The sequence below is a fragment of the Emys orbicularis genome, chromosome 6 (assembly GCF_028017835.1).
Source record: "Emys orbicularis isolate rEmyOrb1 chromosome 6, rEmyOrb1.hap1, whole genome shotgun sequence".
In the NCBI taxonomy this organism is placed as follows: Eukaryota; Metazoa; Chordata; order Testudines; family Emydidae; genus Emys; species Emys orbicularis.
The window spans coordinates 118,781,354-118,799,372 of record NC_088688.1 but is presented as its reverse complement, the minus strand read 5'-3'; the positions used below and the strand labels follow the sequence as shown (position 1 = coordinate 118,799,372).

The 18,019-nt window shown below is 43.1% G+C and overlaps 2 protein-coding genes across 2 annotated transcripts in view; one reads left to right on the top strand and one right to left on the bottom strand.

Annotated features, from left to right (window-relative positions):
* The window catches only part of RIGI (RNA sensor RIG-I), a 47,259-nt gene extending 31,123 nt beyond the window's left edge, over positions 1 to 16,136 (top strand). The window contains exons 18-19 of the mRNA XM_065406971.1: positions 1,190 to 1,491; positions 15,958 to 16,136. Of these exons, the coding sequence (XP_065263043.1) occupies positions 1,190 to 1,491; positions 15,958 to 15,961 (306 nt within the window). The 3' untranslated portion in view covers positions 15,962 to 16,136. The remainder of the gene's footprint in view (positions 1 to 1,189; positions 1,492 to 15,957) is intronic.
* ACO1 (aconitase 1) overlaps positions 4,690 to 18,019 on the bottom strand; it is a 28,587-nt gene continuing 15,257 nt past the window's right edge. Inside the window, exons 11-20 of the mRNA XM_065406972.1 lie at positions 17,107 to 17,242; positions 16,343 to 16,427; positions 13,390 to 13,546; positions 12,712 to 12,836; positions 11,833 to 11,937; positions 11,264 to 11,406; positions 9,550 to 9,697; positions 8,005 to 8,127; positions 6,526 to 6,711; positions 4,690 to 5,445 (exon numbers count right to left, since the gene is read on the bottom strand). Of these exons, the coding sequence (XP_065263044.1) occupies positions 5,332 to 5,445; positions 6,526 to 6,711; positions 8,005 to 8,127; positions 9,550 to 9,697; positions 11,264 to 11,406; positions 11,833 to 11,937; positions 12,712 to 12,836; positions 13,390 to 13,546; positions 16,343 to 16,427; positions 17,107 to 17,242 (1,322 nt within the window). The 3' untranslated portion in view covers positions 4,690 to 5,331. The remainder of the gene's footprint in view (positions 5,446 to 6,525; positions 6,712 to 8,004; positions 8,128 to 9,549; positions 9,698 to 11,263; positions 11,407 to 11,832; positions 11,938 to 12,711; positions 12,837 to 13,389; positions 13,547 to 16,342; positions 16,428 to 17,106; positions 17,243 to 18,019) is intronic.

Here is an 18,019-nt window from a genome sequence, read left to right as displayed (position 1 = left end):
GATCTTCTCAATCACTCCTCCTAAGGAAGTCTCTCTAGTCCTCAGATGAATTTCATCACCCATAGCAGAGCACAGCATTCCAGGAGAAGATGTATATCATTGCTTTATGAAGTAGCACTATCCTTTTTCAGGATTATTTTCCTTCTCATTCCTTAGGTGGTGTAACGTTTGTTTTGCTTTTTTAGAACTGCTGCTGGGCATTATTCACATGTTTTCATGGGGCTGCCTATGGTGACCCAAGGGTCTCAGTCATGCTCTGCTCCCACCCACTGAGGTTGGGGAAAGTCAGCTGGGCCGCTCTGCAATAGGAGAGCCTTTTCCTTGACATCAGGAAAATCTAAGCATTGATGTTGGGTTTCCCATACCTGGGGTATTTCATGTGCTGCAAACGGGTGGTTTCCAAGCTGTGCTCTGGCCAAGTCCCCACTGCTCGGTGACCTACTGCTCCTTGTTTAAAAAAACTCCCCACAACTGACTTGCAGTCTCACTTATGCCACCCAGCTGTACATGCTTTAGCACTAGGAAATCACAGATGGGCACTAGCTGTGTCTCGATTGTTTGTTCCAGTAGCAGAGAGGTGTGGGAGTAGGAAGCAGCAAGGAGAAGCAGGGTTCTGGCTCTGAACTTCCTGTGTCTATGGTTCTGTAGGGGACTGACACCCCCCCCCAGTACCATAAAGGGGGAGCCTTGCAGCTGGAAACTCCCTGGAGTTTCCATCCAGCTCCCCAGCGAGGCAGTAACCGACATTAGGGACGATGGAACACAGTCCTTTAAAAATGATTCTTACCCTTGTAAGGACAGCTGTGCATTGTAGTACCACACAAGGAAAGATTTCATTGGAGATTTATAAGAGTCGACTCAAATACGTTTTCACAAACTCTTAGCTGAGACTTCACCAATCCTTGCAAATTACATTTGGTTTTACAATTTTCGTGTGAGAAGAGGGATGAGTGACATTATCATCTCCATTACTTTTTTGGTAAGGGAATTTCCTTTTCCATAAGTGCTACTGCAACTCAAGCTATTTTGTATAGTCGTTTACAGTTTAAACCAAGTGACCAAGGCAGAACTCCCTTGGTAGTTGTGTAAAATCAGCATATGGAGACCAACAAATGGAAATGTAAGACTTTAGAAATTATGATACATTTCTGGTATTAAGCTGCATCTAATATTTTTACTGTCATTTTAGAAGTCTCACCACACCGTCTTAGGTGCCCTGTTTCGGGAACGTTTTCTAACAAAGCCTCACAAAAAACCAAGCCGCTATGACCACTTTGAGAAGAAATGTAAAATGTCCTGCCGGGACTCCAAGTGCCAGCATGACTGGGGCATCACAGTGAGGTACAAGGCATTCGATGACCTCCCAGTGATCAAAATTGAAAGCTTTGTGGTGAAGGATATTACAACTGGGAAACTCGCAGTTTTCCGGAAATGGAGAGAGGTGGATTTCGCAATGAGGGAATTTGACATTAATGAAATGTCTAGCACAGAGTGAGTAACAACTGGTTCATCACCGCCCTACTGGGTGAGCTATTTCAAGGTACACAAATGCATGTTCCTAACTCAAGTGTCAAATAGATTATATGCAGAATGGGCAAATGGCAGCTCTTGCTTAAAGGGGGCTCTGCAGTTTTTCATTGGTAATTCTAGTATTCTGAAGGTTACACCTTATTTTGTACTCAGAGTTCCAAGTGGATGAGGACTAATAACGCTCTAGGAATTACTGTATTTCATGCCATGGCTGATAAGACTTTTTGCCCATTTTATCTAAACAGTCTGGCATTCTTAAATAATGAAGAGGGAGTATACGCATGTCACTCCAATAGACTACTTAGAGCACTCCCTAATTTGTATTCTGATGGCATGCTTAGTTAAGTCTTCACCTCTGCAAAATAGTTTGTGTAGTATGTGAAAAAACAAATTTGAATGCCTAATCAAACTTATTAGCTAAAATGTGTAGATATTTAGGTGGAATTCTACAAGTGAACAGTTGAAGTTGCATGTTTTGCATTGATTGGATTTATCTGTTTTATTACTATTTGTTCATGTTGCACTTTATGTAGCCTGAACTCATTAAATCTTAACATTCAGTTTGCCTCCAGATTTCATTTATGCTAGGATGTAGAGTTGTTTACAGGCGAAATACAAGGCAGATCAGTTCCTTACTGTGAAGGAACCAAAGTCAGATTTAAGAGATTCAACTTTCTGGATTTAGAGACTACGCTTGGTCCCTAATTTAGTATTTTGTGAGAAGAGCTGGATAATTTTGTTTTCAACTGAACAAACACACTTTAGATTTAAAAAAATCCGGTTCAGAAATGTTAGGCTTAACAAAATGAAGCCACTTACCTCCTCTGCAACTGCTGCTACTCAGTCTCCTAGTGGGAGGCAGGTCTAGCCAGAACTGATTTAAAGTCAAACCAAGATCTCCCATTTATACCTGCAAGAGGTTAGCTTCATCCCTCCCATTAGACAACTGAAATCCACTGTTTGTCTGTATCATAACAGACAGGGATAAACAGTTCCTGTTTTCAACTTAAGCAATTTACTCTAGGAGGAAAACTTTCTCCATAGTGGTGATTGGCAGCTGTTTAACAATCTGCACTGCTAATTACTAATTAGCACAATAAATTTAAGTAGACAGTATTGCTGTTTTTAATTCCTCATGAAAACAGATGCATTTAAATAAAATAACTTTAATGGAAGTGTGATTAGTAATCCATAATTAAAACAGTCTTTCTACAACCTGGTTGCTTCCTGCAGCAAAATTTTGAAGTGTTAGTCAAATGCTCAAGTTCAATTTTCTATTTCCATTGTTACACCATTACTTTCCTGCTTTAGGAGTTTAGAAAGCTTCCATTAATAAAAGCCAGTGTGTTTCTTATACTTATGTGACAGTGCCCCCCATAAGGCTTTATGGAAATATGCTTATGAATGTATGCCATATAACACATCTCAGTAAAGGCTATGATCTATTGAATCTATTAATCCTATTTGTGTGCATGTATCACTTTTGTATTCAAAGTCATGAATATTGGCTGGGCACTGGCTTGATTTTTAAGTAGCCTTTGTAAAGCATTTGTTCAGCTTGAGAAAGGAATGTGCAAATTAAGTGCCCAATCAAGAAGCACTTAAGGGATCTTGGGAGGCTCCGATCCACAAGTAGTCTACATGAGGACCTTCAAGGTAGCAGGTAAGCCATGGCTGCTGCCTGTAAAAACTAAGTCATGCATGGACATGTGACTCAAACACTGTCTTGGAGCTGGACTTTGCATAGGAGGGGGGGGGGGTGTCTCCACCCACAAGAGTCTATTTAAGCCTGTGGGAGACCCCTCCATTTTGTCTTCAGATGGCTAAAGAGAGAGCCTCTCCATCCCCAAGGATACCTGAAAGAAACTGGAACAAAGGACAGTAACTACAGGGGGTAGGGTGACCAGACAGCAAATGTCAAACATCAGGACTGTCCCTATAAAATCATGACATCTGGTCACCCTAACGGGGTGTGAGTGATTGCTGGACCCAGAATAGAAGAAGGAGACTAATCTGTAAAAGGAAGCTTACTTGAATTCCTCTAAGGGTGAGGTTTTTATCTGTACTCCATTTTCTTACTGTATTAGAGTCAGACTTGTGTGTTTTGTTTTATTTTACTTGGTAATTCATTTTGTTCTGTCTATTACTACTTGGAACCACTTAAATCCTACTTTCTGTATTTAATAAAATCACTTTTTTTTTACTTATTAATTAACCCAGAGTATGTATAAATACCTGGGGGGCAAACAGCTGTGCATAACTCTCTGTGTTATAGAGAGCACTCAATTTGAGTTTACTCTGCATAAGCTTTATAGAGGGTAAAATGGATTTTTGGGGGGTTTGGACCCCAGTGGGAGTTGGGCATCTGAGTGTTAAAGACAGGAACACTGCTTAAGCTGCTTTCAGTTAAGTCTGCAGCTTTGGGGCACATGGTTCAGTCCCTGGATCTGTGTTGGAGCAGACTGGTGTGTCTAGCTCAGCAAGACAGGGTCCAGGAGTCCCAAGCTGGCAGGGAAAGCAGGCACAGAAGTAGTCTTGGCACATCAGTTGACAGTTCCCAAGGGGGTTTCTGTGATCCAACCCGTCACAACTTACTTCTGCCAATCTTTGTTACTACAAAGTTAGAAATTGTACTACACTAAAGCACACTAGCAGGGTCCATGCAGATAAACTAGTGCATGTTACCCCACCATGAAGACAAGCCCAAAGATGTTCTAATTCAAATAAGAGGTTATAGGCTTGATGCAGGTGGTCACAACAGTCCCTCATTATGGCTTTAAAAATCTATGAAAGTGTCCCCTCCCCCTGCCGAGTAGTTAAATGGTAATAGGTCAGGAGCCTCTTTAGTAACACTGACTGTTTTGGAAGCCACTGCAACCAGTGTGTATGCAGTGAGGTCTCATGAGTTCATGTGTAGGTATTAGACACTTATTTAGAACCAAAATGTGGAGTCTTCAAAGAGTCAAACAATATTCTTCTAGCAATATTAGCATTACAAAATATTGCAGTATTTCTGTAATAGCAGTAGTTACTACTTACCTGTAAGTTTTTTGTAGGTTGGATGTTTATCACTGAAGAAACACATACTATTGCCCTATTGCTGAAGATAAATCAGAATGCAAAGAAAGTCCAATGCTCTAGTCAAACTTTTTTGAAAATAGATTTTAATCTCTTAGAAATTTGTCCCCCAAAAGGTCCACTGTCACAACGAAACCTAGTGCTTAGAGAAGATGTTCTTAAAGGAAGATAATTCACATTTTGTAATTAAGAGCGAGCTAAGCAATTTACTAATTTCAGCATTAGCCTCTCAGAGAGGGATTCTGATCAAATGCTGCTTAAATAGGAAAGAGCCAACCTCTGACACTTAATCCAGATTGGGGGGGAGGGGGTTAAAATCCCAGTGTACCCTGTCAGTTTCTGGGAAACTGAGATGAGTAGAGTACTGTACTGTATCTGAGTGACAGGTGTCATCAAACTAAATGCACCGTGTACAAATCACCACTTGTTACAGAACAGGCTTTGGCAGTGTTTACAGATCCACTTTCTGCATCGCCCCATACTAGAATAGTCAATCTAGTCACCATACCAAAAAAAAACACAGGTATTTAATTGGGAAAAATAAATGATTGTGTCAGGAAACTGAACACATTCTACCTTTGTAAACAAGCCCCTGGGGAATACAGTCCACAAGGAAACAACTGATTTCATGGTTTAGACTTCTAAGTTCCGTGATTATTGGGCATTCTCATGTGGCCATCAAAGGCAGGTTTCTAACTGGACAGTTGCTTGCTGTTGCTTTAATTAGGACGCCATTTTACGGATCATGTAGTTCAGGATGCCACCATTGCGGAAATAAGTGAGCTCCACATCAGTGTCAAACCTCATGATGGCGTGGAAGGTTTTCCCTGTATCCAGCTGTGGGGATTAGAGAGAGACCATTAACAGAGTACATCCTGCTATTTGAATGACTAAGTTCTGCGGGTGTGCCAAGTGCAACAGGATCTGGAAGCCATGCTGTAGCAATAACAAACATTAAGCGACCAGTAATGTGCAGAAGTGCCAGAGTCAGATCAGTGGTCTACCTAGTCCAGTATCTTATCTGACTGTGGTCAGAGCCAGATACAAAACCCAGTAACTCAGGTATGGAATAACTTATCTCCAGCTAAAATTTCTACCTGAATCCAGTAAAAAATGGCTTACTTGTGTCTTGAAGCATGAAAGTTTGTATCCCTTAAAGTGGTTAACTCTTCATGCTTTTATTGTCTAACTACAACTATTTACTGAAGCCAAGAGTTTAGAAACATTAATGTGGCAAAAATATTAATTCCATTAACACTTTTGCAGCCTCATTTTCTGTGGTGTTGGCACAGAGAGGATAGAGAACCAGGAAAAAAAGGTTAATCACTGTTTCTATACTAAACTATCCAAGCTAAGCATTTCAAGGAGGTGCACACATTGTGGATTAAGATAGATATAGTTTCAAATGCATTAAGTGATGCACTGGGATTTGTCGTTCTTCCCTTGGAGTATTTTTTTTTTAATTAAGCCGTCTCCTACCCATATAACTTATACATAACTAGACTTATTATTGACTACTTTGAACTCTACACTATGGCAAAAGTGGTGGGGCCCTTTCCGAAATCTCATCTAAAAACATGCTCACCATTTGTTTGGCCCTAGTGTATTAATGCTCACAGTTTAGCTATATGTTGCTATCACATGGCACTGACTGTATTGTGCAAAGTATACAATTTATATGGGTGGAGGAAGTCAAACTTAAGATTCAGTAGACTGCATCAGTATTGAGTAGTTGCATGAAGTACACTTTATGGACTTCATTCTTTGCCACACAGTCTCTCTACGAAGGTGTCACCCACACAACAAGCTTTACACCATAGCAGGGGCTGGACCAAGAATACTGGAAGGTGAGAGAGTGAGTTGGAGCTGCTAACTCAAGGGTGCTTTTGAAAATCCAACCCACAGGGTCCTGATTACCTTGATCTGAACTTTCATCCTTGGTGCAAGTTCTTCAGGAATGACAATTGTGTAACGTTCCCGTCCTGTGAGACCTAGACTCTCAGCATCCTCTCCGGGCAGATACTGTAGGGGAATCACGCCCATTCCTACCAGGTTACTGCGGTGGATACGCTCATAGCTCTCAGCAAGAATGGCTTTAATTCCCTGGGAAATGCAAACAGATTCAGCTGTGTTTACTGCAGGTTTAGAATAGCCTCTCTATATAGGCGGTTGGGAAAATTCTCCTTATTACCATACAGTAGAGTTATAGGCAGAGATTTGCAAAAGTGACTAGTGATTGTGTGTTCCAACCACCACCAAGCAGCCCCATTTTCAGAAAGTGCTCCTTTAAAGGTATTGTATATTGGGGCGTTGAAAACCTTGGCCATGTTGTCTTTTAGAAAGGGGAGAAATAGACTCATAGCGCACACACGGGCAGCCTGAGTAGGCTTGTGCCCTGGGCCCATGACCTCTGTTCTGTGCATAGATGTTGGTTTATAGCATGCTCCTGTCTCCACTACTAAGTGCCGCACTGTTAACAGCAGTCACACCATTGATCGTATGTAGTACAGCGATCCCTTAATAACTCCCAGTTTCAACAGAAACTTTTATTCAAACCCAGCCTCTTGGAAAAAGTGCAAGTGTGGGAAATGAAACAAAGCCCCATCCTACTCCATTGAAGCTAAGGACAAGACTCCATTGGGTAGCGAAATCAGGGCTCTTCTTTCCAAAATGTATTATTTATATATGAACAGCACATAGGAGACCCCCTCACCAACTGCATCCTGTCAGCGTTTGGTACCGTGCAGCCACAGAACAAAGAGTTCTAAAGTCCAGGTAAATAAGTAACAGTTACACGTTCGGCCCCTTTTTGGTTAGAGTGTCATGCACAAACCAACACAATCATACTCGAGCCTGGGGGAATAATTTGCAAACCGCCTGTAGTAGGGAATCTACTGCTTTTGGTTGGTGGTTAGTTGTAGAGTGGTGTTGGTCATCTCACTTGTATGCTATTGCTTTTGTGATAGCAAGTCCTGTTTAAGAGTGTGAAACTTACCTGTTTACTGGGTAAGTATGAATTTCCTTAGGAGGGATAACTGGCTTCTCTAGTATATAGCTCTTGTTGTGGGCTACAACACTGCCGGTATTGCAAAGGCTCTGCTGTGCATATAACTGTTTGCTTTGTTCTCAAAGGCAAATCAGTTTTCCCAGCGGCAGCCCCTTCTTAACCAGCATAGGCAATAATCTGAATTCTCCTTTCATTTGGTCTCTCAGTGATTGATAGTAACATTCTACTTGGAGTTACAGACAGACACTCCTTGGAATATTCCTTATGAATTTACACTCTTCACCTTCGATGGGGAGTTTAGGCACAGGATACTCACAAGCATCTAGGAGAAGTGAACAATGAAGGGTGGTTCTAACTTCTCCACTTCCATTTATTAGAGAGTCACTCACCAGTAGAAAAGGGCCCTTTGCTGCCCAGTCCCTGGAGCTTCCTGAGCCATACTCCTTGCCAGTCAGCACAATGAGGGGATGGCCTGCCTGCTTGTACCTCTCAGCTGCATCAAACACATCCAGCTGGAAGGAATACCAGATACATTAGATGCCTTGTAGGGACACAGCTATGTATGAAGTAAAGAGCTCTGCTGCTTCCAAGTCTACCAGAAGGGGGCTCTAAGAACTTTTCCTTCCATAATCTCACACATGCAAAATACCACCATTCAGCCTAGAGCAATAGAGCTAGCCTACAACACCATGAAAGTGTGCTTTGTTCAGAACGTGAGTGGATACAGATGTAGAACAACATCATCGTGTGAAATAGCTCTAGCAGGTCAGTTAAGACATAGAGTGTTGGCCATTTACAGCACTGCCAGTATCACTTGTGCACCCCAGCCCAAATTGTACTGTGTGTTCTCTCTTCACTGGTGCTCAGAAGAGCACAGGTGCTACTGGCAGAGCTGCAAATAGCCATTAATAGTGGAGGATGTATTTTTATGTTGGGATGAGAGCTGGCAAAGACTGCATGTCTACACACCCATGCGGTTAGATTTCTCTCTCTCTCTGTTGTCTCTCTCTAGAGAGAACATAAGAACGGCCGTACTGTGTCAGACCAAAGGTCCATCCAGCCCAGTATCCTGTCTACCGACAGTGGCCAATGCCAGGTGCCCCAGAGGGAGTGAACCTAACAGGTAATGATCAAGTGATCTCTCTCCTGCCATCCATCTCCACCCTCTGACAAACAGAGGCTAGGGACACCCTTCCTTACCCATCCCGGCAAATAGCCATTAATGGACTTAACCTGCATGAATTTATCCAGTTCTCTTTTAAACGCAGTTATAGAGATCTCTAGAAATATACATCTAGCTATATAAATATATAGAGAGAGGTTATATATAGATCCGTAGAGCCTCAGAGTTATGAACTGACCCGTGAACCACACGCATCTCATTTGGAACCAGAAGTATGCAATCAGGCAGCAGCAGAGATTAAAAAAACTAAATACAGCACAGTGTTAAACATAAAACAGTAAAGGGAAAGTTTCAAAAAATTTGACAAGGTAAGAACTGGTTGTGTGCTTGTTTCATTTAAAGTAGGATGGCTAAAAGCAGCATTTTTCTTCTGCATAGTACAGTTTCAAAGCTGTATTAAGTCAATCTTTTGTTCAGAATGATGAACGTCCATTCCTAAAGTGTTCGTAACTCTGAGGGTTCTACTGCATAGATATTGCTACACACAATATATAGACAGATACAGAATTATAAATCGATAAAGATGTATGCTCTAGAGAAAGCTCTCATATTAAAGGGACAGATTCTCAGTAAGTCAACACAGTTCCACTGAAGTCAGTGGTGATACATCAGCGGACACTAGATGAGGATCTGACCCAAAAAACTAGGAAATAGCCCCCCAACCACCTTAAACCCAAAGTAAGTACTACAGGCAAACTAGCTAGGTGCCCTGAGGTAGGCAGCCCCAGTGTGGATCAAGCAGGGTACTCACTGTTTCTCCAGAAGGGAAGTGGATGGTCTGGGGTGCCTGCTTATTGATGAATTTGTTTGACAAGCGAATGTTTGCAAACGTTCCTCTGACCATGACAGCGTCGTTACCTCTGCGGGAGCCGTAAGAGTTGAACTCTCTAGGAGTCAAGCTATTAGAAAAAAGAGACACTGGTGTTTATTTTTAAACTGAAGTGGCTGCATGAAATAAGATGTGAAGAGGCATCTCTGAAGCTAGAGCCAGTCATCTTTTTAACTTGGTTTGAAAGCGCTCTCCAGCACTCACATGGTCCCCAGCAGTGTAGTATAGAACCAGTTCCCAGTTCATTATTTCTATTTCAACATCGTTCTTACCAGCCCACTGTAGCGCAAGCATGTAACCTGGACCTAGCCAGAGAGGCTGCCAAAGCATTGTTACCCCAAGCAACACATGAGCAGTGCTACAATAATAGGAACCAGGCTGCATTTAGCCACAAGAACCAATAGCAATCCCTTCCGATTAGCTGCTACTTAATCACTACCACCGCTTACTTCTGTTGCTATAGGACCTACAGACCAGAGCCCCATTATGCAAGGCATTGTTCGAATCAGTAGAACTTGAGCTCTTTGGGGCAGGCTAACCGATACATAGGGGAAAAGGTAACAGTAAGGGTGGGTGTACAAGGGAATATTAATTTATACAGAGAGCATAAGAGTTATACATGACCCCCAAAGAAACACACCCAGGTCTCCTTCTACCTGAGCCAGTAACAGAGATGCATAGCATAGAGCAGGGCTGTTTGTACTGGGATCCATCCAAAGTGTTACTTTAACATACTATATTTGTTTTGCAACTTGTGTATGGGACTTTAGACTTTCAAGCCAATTGACATCAATGGGACTTGCACCCATGAAGCAAGACTAATTTGCATTCAGTAACCTCTGGTACATTAGCACATTTCATTAAAAAACCTGTTGAAAGGCTTTTGTTACAAAAGCCATGATTTTTTTAAAAAGTATACTTGTAGTTTTCAGAAACAAAACTCGTGCCGCTCAGAGAGACGGACTAGGGATCAGAGGCACAACATGGTGCACGAAACAGAACAGGGAGTCAGGCCTGAGAGAAGATTCCAACTTTAGCCCAAGGCCTGGCAGACAAAACCCCAGACCTCCCATATAACAGTAAAGCAAGAGCACCCTGTTCTCAAGCCTGTGCCAGTGGCAGCAGCTACTCTGTCCAAGGAAGATCTGAACTCAAGAGCTTCTGTAGCTCAGGATGTCCTGATTTGACCAATGAAGGAGTCCTATATTATAGAGGAAATGTGTTTAGAGTCAAAGCTTGGTCCCACTGAAATCTATGAAAGTTTTGGTGTTGACTTTAATGGAACCAAGATTTGGCTGGATTATCTGGAAGGGAAATGGCTCCCTACTATCTCTGCACTGGCTGACCCAGCTCATACTGTAGCGTGAAGCAAAAAAGTCAAGGGAGGACGTGAGGCGAGAGTTGCTCACTTGCCATGTGACCCTAGGAAGGCAGCTGCTCCGGAGAATAGAAGGAGCAGCTCTTTCTGAAGAGCTCCTGACAGGTGCAAGGAGATGAAAACAGCAGGGTGGGAAGGCACGTGAATTTCAACCCTCTGACACGCACAGTACAATCACTGAACCACAGAGCAAGAGGGGGGAAGGAGCAAAAAGGGCGTGTATGAGAAGGAAAATATAAAGCATTTAACTTGACTTACCTTCTGCTGGTTAAATAACGAGCAGCAGGGCTGTTCCTTGCTATATTCCCAGCTGGAGATATGTGGTCAGTTGTTACAGAATCTCCCAAATTTAAGAGCACGTAGGCATCAACTATGGATTTAGGGGGCTGAAGCTCCAAAGTCTGGCAAGCAAACAAAATGCAATATCAATATAATCATTCTTATATAAATAAATTAAATAAAAGAATGAAAGTGACCCGGAATTTGTTGAGTTGGTTGAAAAGGGTGGGAGGTGCACTAAAAGGTAGCTAAACTAATCAGTCAAAAAAAAAATCCACCCATTCTTCAAACAAATCCTCACCCTCTGAATATTCATTAGTTGTGTTGGAGGATTTTTTTTTTGGATCTAAGCTATTTTTGAATGGGAAAAGATCACACTGAGGGAATTTGGCCGAGTTACGCAGGTGGAAGTCAGGAATAGCTTATCACATCAGTGGATTACTCCAACTATACACCATTTTAACAGGAGAATTTGGCCCTGAATATAGTGTAACTGCCCTGGAAGTGAACAGAAAATCCTTTGGAAAGGAGAAAAAAAATGTACCTACCAGGTTCTCAAAGAAAGGGGGTGATTTAATGTATGTAGATTTGGGATTCCAAGTATATAGTGTATCTGATGGCGCATCTAAGGCATTCCAGGATTCATTTACTGTCTGAAAAACAGAAACTCACATGAATTTTTTCAGAAGAATCTATTTAGTTGGGGATTGATCCTGCTTTAAGCAGGGGGTTGGACTAGATGATCTCCTGAGGTCCCTTCCAACCCTAATAATCTATGATTCTATGATCTTATTATCTATCCCTTTCTTAATGATTCCCAACGTTCTGTTTGCTTTTTTGACTGCTGCTGCACATTGAGTGGATGGTTTCAGAGAACTATCCACAATGGCTCCAAGATCTCTTTCTTGAGTGGTAACAGCTAATTTAGACCCCATCGTTTCATATGTATAGTTGGGATTATGTTTTCCAATGTACATTACTTTGCATTTATCAACACTGAATTTCATCAGCCATTTTCTTGCCCAGTCACCCAGTTTTGAGAGATCCTTTTGTAGCTTTTTGCAGTCTGCCTGGGACTTAACTATCTTGAGAAGTTTTATATCATCTGCAAATTTTGCCACCTCACTGTTTACCCCTTTTCCCAGATCATTTATCAATACGTTGAATAGGACAGGTCCCAGTACAGACCCGTTGTGGACACCACTATTTACCTCTCTCCATTCTGAAAACTGACCATTTATTCCTACCCTTTGTTTCCTATCTTTTAACCAGTTACCAATCCATGAAAGGACCTTCCCTCTTATCCCATGACTGCTTACTTTGCTTCATTACTTCATTATCAGAAAGACGTTACTAAACAGCTGCAGAAGCTCTTCTTGCTGAAGTACAAAAGTCAGTTAATGCAGTACACTAGGCAACTGAGTCACCTCTATTTTCTGGTAGACTTCTTTAAACATCCCTGGAATGACGTACTGCCGTTCCACGGCCTGGATCTCGTCTCTTGTTGGCCAGAGGTCTTTTAGGAAAATTTCCTTCCCTTCTGCATTTACTCCTATAAGAAACCACACACACTTAAGAGTTTGTGTACAAACATTCCACTTGGAAAAGTGATCCACTTTCTGTGTGCTGTCCACTCCCACTATTCTCGACTGTACTCCAGCACTCCGGGATCGTGCTGCCTTTGCTTTCTAGTCTGGCTTTGACCCGGTGGACTGGGATCTCGTGGAAGCTGATGATGATATTGTCAGGGTGAACTCCCATTGGTATTTTCTGGTAGGGCTGCCAGGAGATGCTGTGCAAAGCAGGTGTCCTTCAGGTCTGCCTTGCCATGCCCCACCGAGCCTGCAGAGGCACAGCACCCAATATTCCCCTGAAGGAGCTTCCCTAGGTTCAGACTATTGGTGCTATTAACACACTTCTCCTCCACGTGCGCTTAGTGGCCACGATTGATCCAACACCTGCTTGTCTTGCATCTCATATGCACCTCACTGGGCTCCTCCCAAACCAATATATAAGCGATGCTCCCTCTGGACTCTTCACTTAATATCAGTTGAATTGACTGAAAAATAGTGGGGGAGAGGGGAGAAATCCCAGCAGTTTCTTACCTAAAGGTTCTATCTCAAAGTCAATCCTTATGGTCCCCGCGATAGCATAGGCTATTACCAGTGGCGGGGAGGCAAGGTAGTTAGCACGAGTATTGGGATGGATGCGACCCTCAAAATTCCTGTTTCCGGACAACACGCCCACCGCTATGAGGTCTCCCTGCAAGACAGCGGTAGAGACAAGTGAACACAAGCAGCAGAAAGTCAAGGGCCTTCTGGCTCAAATGTATTCGGAATGGCTGTACGGTTAGAGTCAGAGGAAAGAACAACGGAAAGGAAAGCCTTCTGGGATTGTATATGATTGAGGCTACATTTTAGTCACTGGTATTTTTAGTAAAAGTCATGGACAGGTCATGGGATTGGGGGACAGGGCAGCTAGCAAACAGCACGATACAGCTTAGAACAGCATGCAACAGAGCAGTTTACGTAATTAAACTGCAGGAGAATGGCTGAATGGTGGCACATGGTCTGTGTAGCCGGGGAGCACTCCTGCCAGAGGGACCGGCACTGACCAGAAGGCATCAGGACCTACATTTTGTGGCTATCCCAACAGGCAGTACTGCCACCAGCACAAGGGATAGCTCAGTGGTTTGAGCATTGGCCTGCTAGACCCAGGGTTGTGAGTTCAATCCTTGAGGGGGCCACTTAGGGATCTGGGGCAAAATCAGTACTTGGTCCTGCTAGTGAAGGCAGGGGGCTGGACTCGATGACCTTTCAAGGTCCCTTCCAGTTCTAGGAGATAGGATATCTCCATAATTCTACTCTGAGGAAATGGCTCAGCACCACCTGCTAAATTACCAACACCACATTGTCTCTGTCCTGTATTACCCTGAAGGCAGGGACCATCTGTTTGTTCTGTGTTTGTACAGGACTTAGGAGCCCCAGTCCTGGACCGCAATCCAAATAATCATCAAAATGGTCCTTTCTGGCGTTGATATCTAGGCTTGTTCCTGAAGCACTGAAGTGTTCCTTGGAGGTCTTCCATCCAAACCCTGAACCAACCCAACACACTAAGGCCTGGGCTACACTAGGGGGGAGGATCGACCTAAGATACGCAACTTCAGCTACGAGAATAGCGTAACTGAAGTCGATGTATCTTAGTTCGACTTACCTCCCGTCCTCACGGCGCGGGGTCGATTGCCGCGGCTCCCCCGTCGACTTTGCTTCCGCCTCTCGCCGAGCTGGAGTTCAGCAGTCGACGGGAGAGCGATCGGGGATCGATTTATCGTGTCTACACTACACGCGATAAATCGATCCCTGATAGATTGATCGCTACCCGCCGATCCGGCGAGTAGTGTAGACGTAGCCTAATATTAGCCTGCAAGAGGTCTGGCTACAAACCACCTCGATAGCCTCACAGACAGCCACTGAATGAATTAATATCATTACAGTATCGCTGAATGAGAGATTCAAAGATTGGGCCACATACAAAGCAATACCAGCTTACACTGCTCCACTGTCTTTTATTAAAGATCTACAAATATATTCATACCGGTGGCCTGACATTGTTTGTTACTCACAGCAGGGAATAAACAGAAGCTTATTTTGACAGGGAAAAAAAAATGTTTTACACATAGAAATCCTTCCATAAGCTTCTTAAACATGCAAGTCAAAGACATCACAACCACAAACAAACAAGCTCATCACCACACAGTTGTGAAACTGGTTAACATTAAAGACTGCAAAACCTGGCTAAGAGATGACCTCTGAATCCCAGGGCAAAGCTACATTTTGAACAGGAAAACATAATAAAATAGAATCTTGCTATGTAGCCCTCAGCTATTCTGAAGGGTCTCCTTTCCCACAGGGTGAGCAGAAAACCCTCTCTGCCTCTCCAAAACACAGGCTTCACTTTGGTTTTTTCCCTGTTAATGCCCTTGGGTTACTAGAAAATGCATGTAGGAAACATCAGTTTTGACCCTGCTATCAAATTCTGAGCTTCGGCTGAGAAGAGATTGCCAGTCAAATGAAGATGCCTGGTTCTGGCACAGAAACATTCCTATGAGGAGACAATTTTAGAGACCCAGCCCCTTTTCACCTGTGATCTATTCAAGATTTTAAGCTAGAGGCCAGATTCAGTCCTGGTATAGACTGACTGGAACAACCCTGCAGTTGATGGATTTGCACCCTCTTATAATGGGGTTATATTTGGTCCGAAGTCTCTAGTGGTCAAAGGAGAGAGAAGTGCTTCCAGACTCCCTTGAGATGACTGAAGGCTCGGTTTTCAAAGGTGGGTAGTGATTCTGGGTGCTCTACTTCAAAGGGCCTGCTTTTCCGAGGACAGGCACTCAGCACTCCTAGAAGTGAAACGAGGCCCCTTTTAAAAAGGTATCTCAAGTTGACCACCCAAAACCACTAGTCACGTTTGAAAACGTAGGCCTCTCTCTCCACAAATCCAGCCGTACAGACCCATTTATAAACAGAATCAGAGTCATTTGGGTGGGGGATATTATTCCAGGGGGCTATATTTGTTCCATTTCCAGACACCCATTCACTCTTTAATTAGACAGAAAGCTACACTGCATTAAAACAAGGACATCCCAACTAACGAGCATTTTCCCTTTTATAAAGCTGACTTCTACAGAATCTCCAACGATGATGGTAGAACTTCATTCGCACTCAGCGACTGGTTGCCTTGCAAGCAGATAGAACTCTACATTCCCCACTGCCGACCAGAGAGCTTCTTGTGGGGATCACCGTCCTGAGGCTTTCTAAGGCTGCACCACAGGATGATTTAAGTAGGCTCTCCTGCTCTTGCTGCAGCTTGCCATTTTGTTTGCCGGGAGGGAGTTCTCATCTGAGTTTAAGTATCACAGCCCTCTCCTGCATGGATCCCTTGGCAACAAACCTTCGAGATGTACCTCAGTCTCTTGACCAAGAGAAATAAATACGTGATTTTGTCTCTGAAAGACCACGAGTATTCCATGCTGCAGAAGATTTAATAGCAGCCGAGTACCTGAGTGATGGCTTCTGCAACAGCCTCTGGTAGAGGTCCACTGTTCCCAATGCAGGTCATACACCCGTAACCCACCACATCAAACCTAGAGACAGTATTAAATACATTAGTGACCACAAGATAGATATTAATTACTTATTGATAAAGCAAACGATCGGGCAATTTCCACTTTGAGGAAATGTGTTACAACACAAGCTATTCAATATCGTTTTCTCCTCAGAAAACTGTCTGTGATGGTCATTTGCATTCTTTTGCCGCTTCTAAAAAAAAAAAAAAAAAAAAAAAGTGTATATAGATAGGTGCATAAATCTGTGCACCTAACTTGCACACACAATTGCGATGAGTACAATGTTTTGCATGCAAACAGTCATTAGTGCATGTGATTGCAACGATGCATACTGGAGACCATATGTTTATCATCAGCCAAGGCTTCGGACAAATTCCTGACCTAGAAGTCTTAAGTGAGATACTCGTTTAGAACAATTACATTTAAGAAATAAGCCATTCCCTTGCCTAACAACAAGTAGCCTTTAGTGAAATAAAAGGCTCCAATAGCCAGCTGAGCAAATGGCGCGGGCTGGGTTACACAGTCGAGAATCTAGCCCGAAGGGCTCAGCTATGCCTTTCAAACTGTGGACATCCATCATTGTCTTATGGTCCATCACTTGCTGCAAATGCTTTGCTTGCCCAGTCATTACATTTGCCAAGGATTATGGGAAATAGGCATCAACGAGCCTTGAGACTAAAATGAAATCCCCTCTTACCCTAGCTGAGCAAGGTAAGGCATAACTCCACTCTCCCTCAGATAGTAAGTGACAACCCCACTGCCTGGGGACAAGCTGGTCTTAATGTATGGCTTCACAGTCAGACCGGCATCAACAGCTTTCTTTGCAAGCAATCCTGCAAAACACAAAGGGCACCTGTGATTGTTCTTGGCAATGGCACAATCCACCTTAAAAAACAACACCACCACCAAAAAATCGTCTGATGGCTCCCTTGAATAGCTTGAAACAGAAGAGATTCTATTTCCGCCATTTGACTGTTTTGAATCAGCAACCCGTGTGCTTAAGTTCCATAACTCCAAATGCTTTGGTGAACTGTGGTACTGGTTTCTTTCATTTTCCATGGAAAGCTGTGTGCAGCTACATTCAAAGACACACACACACACACTTGGGCAGAATACCATTATAAGATAAGGTGCTTGATCAATTTAGGAGCTATTTCTATGCATTAAACAAGGGAAGAGGAGCCATAAAACATTCCACATAAGACAATCTGGTGAGCCAGGGCTGAACTAACTACTGGCGTAAGTTCATCTGGCCCCTTGATGTAAGCAAATGGTCTCACAATGTGTAGCCTGTTTAAGCAGCATTATCTAATTGCCTTCTGAGTGTGACCCTTTCAAAGCAGCACTGTATCACAGTCCATCTCTTAGAGCTTGTTAACAAGAATATATTTACCCAGAGCCTGAATTCTTCTCTTGGACATTTTATTCCTTTTAAACTGTTTGTCTGTGGACAGGTGAATTCAGTGCTGATGGTACAGAGTTGACAGCTTTGGAGACTGAAGCCTGCCATTTATTCACAGCAGCCCTGCAAGCTGGATCACAGTGCCCACCTCTGTGTCGCTGGGGCAAGAGGACAGCTCAGTGTCTCTAAACCTGTGACCCCTCCGATG